Source organism: Perkinsus marinus (assembly GCF_000006405.1).
Source record: "Perkinsus marinus ATCC 50983 genomic scaffold scf_1104296958712, whole genome shotgun sequence".
Classification (NCBI taxonomy): Eukaryota; Perkinsozoa; order Perkinsida; family Perkinsidae; genus Perkinsus; species Perkinsus marinus.
In genome coordinates this window covers 1,787,393-1,792,045 of record NW_003206658.1, presented here as the reverse complement: position 1 = coordinate 1,792,045, position 4,653 = coordinate 1,787,393, and the positions used below count along the sequence as shown (strand labels likewise).

At 46.8% G+C, this 4,653-nt stretch overlaps 1 protein-coding gene across 1 annotated transcript; it reads left to right on the top strand.

Annotated features, from left to right (window-relative positions):
• Positions 1-974: 974 nt before the first annotated feature.
• On the top strand, positions 975-4,162 carry Pmar_PMAR011996 (hypothetical protein; the record flags this gene model as incomplete). Its single annotated transcript, XM_002774076.1, has 11 exons — positions 975-1,225; positions 1,275-1,420; positions 1,698-1,825; positions 1,872-2,566; positions 2,611-2,758; positions 2,803-2,950; positions 3,228-3,336; positions 3,385-3,487; positions 3,533-3,716; positions 3,786-3,914; positions 3,959-4,162. The coding sequence occupies exons 1-11, from the start codon at positions 994-996 to the stop codon at positions 4,160-4,162; spliced, it is 2,226 nt and encodes a 741-aa protein (XP_002774122.1). The 5' UTR covers positions 975-993.
• Between the last annotated feature and the right edge of the window lie 491 nt (positions 4,163-4,653).

The following is a 4,653-nucleotide window of genomic DNA, read 5'->3' as shown; positions in this document are numbered from 1 at the left end:
GCCAGTAGTCAACAATGACATTACATTCCAGGTTGCAATAGTATATCCCCCTTTACATGACCTATTCCTTTTCATACTCTTCTCTTCATTATCCTGGTCATCTTCTACTCCCTCCTCTTTCATTCTTTTTTTGTCTTTCCTCCTTTGCATCCACCTCTCCCTCGCTCTCACCTTCACCTTTATTTGACGATTTGTAAGACCTAGCCCTGCCAACTCTCTCAAGTAGTTTTGTCTACCCGTCATTCGTTGACCACTTGAGTCTTCCTCCTCGTCTGCCCTAGTGCCAACATTTTCGACCAATCTACTCACCCCTAGGGTCGTAGATGAGGATCTGGTCTGTCTATTTCTATTATTCGGAGCTTGAAGCTGTTATTCTCTCATGGAGTTGCCAGCCCACATGAGGGTACCCTCCCACTTCGACTTAGTGTTTCCCCTTTCGCCTTCACGGCCTTGGGACCGTCTTCCGTTCAATCATAGACAAGTCCTTAGATTTCACAGAAGGAGTGGTTACTACTACTACTACTACTACTACTACTACTACTTGCGTCGATGGTAATCGTTGACCAGGTATGGGTGCGCGACCGAAACCGATCGTGTCTGGTCCTATCAAGACTATACCTCAGCGTAGGGTGGAGCTATGTAATGCGGAGTGCCAAACGACAGCACGACCAGATCTTGATAAAGATGCTGTTATCTGGCGACTACGACCTAGAAGTGTCGCTTGAAGAGGCGGTGCTACACCTCCATCATTATAACCATTGTCACCATAGTAGCTTATGCGGCGAACAGTCTTGAGTTCGCAGTAATGGGAGAGTTCACAGCAACGTGGGGTGATTCCCTCACCTTATCGAGGGGTCGAGCGCTAGGCTCTCCTGTTCAGTGACGTATTAGAAGTACTGTTATTGAGCTCGGCTATGTGGTGATAGAATGTTGGAAATACGAAGGACTGCCTTGACCTTTTTCTCTTGAGTTTACTATAGTTAATTCAGCATTATGTTACGATCACGCCTAGCATCCCTCCGAAGGCCGGTACAGTGCCGGACCTCATACGCTGGTGCTGTCGACAGACACATTCAGTTGAACGTTCGTATCGCGAAGATGGAAAGTCTTGAGGAGGTGGCTCGCTGTGTAGAGCATGACCTGGGCTCTATGAATGTAGTCAATATGGTTACTTGCATGCATAGGGCTGCACGCCATAGCAGTCAGGATGCTAAGAAAGCTACTTGTGAGTACTACTACTAGGGTCCATAGGCTCATCACTGCGTTCCCTCCAGCTCTCGTTTATCGGCTTGCTAACAGGCTTACGGCCTTTATGACCAAAAGTAGTCCTCGAGGCATTGCAGAGTTGAGGCCGATGTCCCTATCTAATGCTATATGGGCGATAGCGACTGTTGGTGGCACAACAGAATGGAAGGTTGAGGTGAGCTGCCATTGACTGGGAGTGGATTTACGGTAGTGGTTATATCTAGTATAATACACTAGCTCTATTTTTCATAGTATACTACTGCAATTGTCCCTATAATATATACAAGTGTATATACATTACCAGTAGTTATAATTTATTATTATCACTTCCATTCACCGTAGTGTTTACATTTAGCATTATACACTATAAACAATGTCCCCATCTATTTATGATACATATTGTTATCATGTTCATAATATCACTTGCATTCATGGTAAGATTTGTATTGTAGGTCATCGAAGCGATGCAAGCACTGCTAACACCCGATTTGCTGACTACGATGAAGCCTCAACTACTGGCCAACATAGCATGGGGTATCGCTAAAATTCATCAACAACGGAAAGTAAAGCGACACCAGAGGTATCCATCTTGGCATGCTACTCCCCCCTGGTGAGATTCAACTTAGGTGTGACTCCTCCTCGATAGCTATCATTGAATCGATTGCACGCGAGGTGGCCCGGCGAGGGCCCGGTCAAAGGGCATGGCCCGAGCTCCAACCACAGAACATCAGCAACATAATCTGGTCCTTCGGGGTCCTTCTTGATGCTGATATAGTTATAGTAGAAACAGCGTTGAAAGATCTCCTCCTATTGCAACAAGTACTCCAACCGCGAGCTAGAGACATCAGAGCTCAACATGTTAATAACACTACTTGGGCTATAGCTAGGCTTTATTCGAGGGAGGGCATCTTGCTACCAATAGGAGTTAGAGAGGCAGTGCATCGACTCTTCGACTCGGCCATTCGACGCCCTTTGGACTTCCGATCAGCTGATTGGGCTAATCTAGCTTGGAGTTATGCTAAACTGAAGGACTCCCATGAAGGGGAAGAGATACGCGAATGCCGTATAGTAGAGGCAGCAACAGAGGCACTCGAACGGCATGACGCTGTCAAACCGCGATCAGTCGATTTAGCCAACGTGTTGTGGGCTGTGGCCAAGCTGAAGCTGTATGCTTACAAGGCCTTCGCTGAGAGGTGCATCGACCGGTACCTGAGCGAGGACAGGCTCTGGGCTGAATGCTCATCACATCATATGTCCAGTCTTGCTATTTGTGCACAACAACTGTCCCTTAGTAATTTAGAGGGAATTTTCGGCAAAATTGGTGAGCGCTTATACCGGAAAAGTTGTTATTGACCATCGCTGTAGGCAGCGCTATAGTGCAAGGCTCCCACGGCTTCCATCATGTTGACGGTCCCACTATCGCCTCTCTCCTCCCTGTCTTCGTTACAGCTGGTCAACATCTCCGTCACGAGCGAGCTCTAGTAAAGCTGCGATCACTCTGTGACCCTTCCTCGTAATGAGGTATATGCTGCTGTTGTTTATGTATATGTGGTTCAGGCTGGAAGCAGGGGAGGTGGTCATAGTGAACCATGCACTTACTCAGCTACCCTCCAAACCAGCGCTCTTCCGACCTATCAAGTGGGAGGACTACTCCTTGTCTGTTATGACGGACATGTTCAAGGCAGATCAAGACCTCTGTGAGGAAGTGAGCAAATACCAGCACTCTTGAATAGGCATATGTCGCATTATTCGTTGAGTCTGAGTTTGTATCTGGATAGCCATAGTCACCAGTGTTGGAATATATGTTCGCTTTCCCCAGCTGAGCTTAGGAGTTTCCGGAACTGATCATCCAGGGTTACATACGAATTGGGGTACAAGTGGACAGGAGCCAACAAGAATTTCCCAAGACTTCATCATATTTTCCATATTATTGCCGCCGACACATGGAGTTGATCATGAGCATATTTTCCTACATTGTTTAGGCATTAAATGATCCGTTTTCTAAAATTGGCACTGTAGCAGTAGCAGCGGCCCGCAGTGGTGACAGGGAGGCTGATCGCACTGATCGTGCCAGAAATGATGTCCGCTTGGGTGAGTTTTTCAAGTGTTGTCCCAGGTCATAAACCCCTTGTGTATTAGGTAGTGACTTCTGGAAACGAGTAGTCGACATAGCCATGGTTGGTCTATGTAACCGAACCCCGCTCGAACGTGCCCAACTACTCCACGCTTTAGGGAAAATGGCGTAGGAGAGGAACCACGTCTGTGACTTCTTGCTATCCTCGATCAGGTATCATCCGGGTGTGCAATGCCTGAGGCGACTAGTCGAGGCTGCTGCTGAGACGGTTGGGGATATGGACCCGGCCAGTGTCGCGTTCTGCATACATGGTATGGCAGCACTTGACGTTACTCCGTTACCTGAGGAAGTTGTCTCGGCTGCTTATGAGAAGCTCCCTGGCATGAACAGAATGGAGGTAAACCGATAGGGGTGTATAAATTAACGCATTGTGAGCGGGTGAAATCTGCGATTGTTAGCGTGGTAGGCGATCAAGACTGCATACTCCTTCATACTTGGACGGAGGAGTCACGTGGGAGACGAGCAACTGATAGATACGCTGGCCCATGCCTTAGCAATGAGGAGTGAATGCCCTGTGGATATGCAATTCCAAGAGGTGGAAGTCCCAACCTGAACTTGGTCGAGCTTGAATTCGTGTAGGCGATCGCAGCCCACTGTGGAGTGGCGTTCAAACCTGCATGTACCTTACCAGTGATTCGACAGGAGTCGGCGGCGCCCAAGCCCAGCGCTGGTCAGAGTGAGGTAGGGAAGACCCTTTCAATGATGAGAGTAGCTCATCGGGTCGAAGTTGATGTTGGTGTTGGTGGCTACAGTATCGACATGGTCATACCACTTTCTGTTTGAATATTATCGTTTCTGACACGCACCTTTCGTTGTGTAGAGGTCTTGAGAATAGGGTATAGGCGAGGTCGACTTAAGCCCACGCGGGTAGGAACTACACCTTTTCCCGTGCAAGTTTGACAAGTGAGCAGACAAGAATGACAATGTTACCATCAAGAGTGACAATGAGAATCCAAGTTTGTCACAATTCAATTCTGTTACAATCAAGTTTAACTTTGAGAATTCAAGTATGTCACAATCGAGATATGTTACCATCAAGATTGACAATGAAAATCCAAGTTTGTCAAAGTTCAATTATGTTACCATCAAGATTGACAATGAAAATCCAAGTTTGTCAAAGTTCAACTATGTTACAATCAAGATTGACAGTGAGAATCCATGTTTGACACTTGTTTCCTCAGTTACAACCAAGTTTGACAGTGAGAATTCATGTTTGACACCGCCAGAATATATCACAATCAAGAATGACAATAAACCACACAAGTTTGACAATA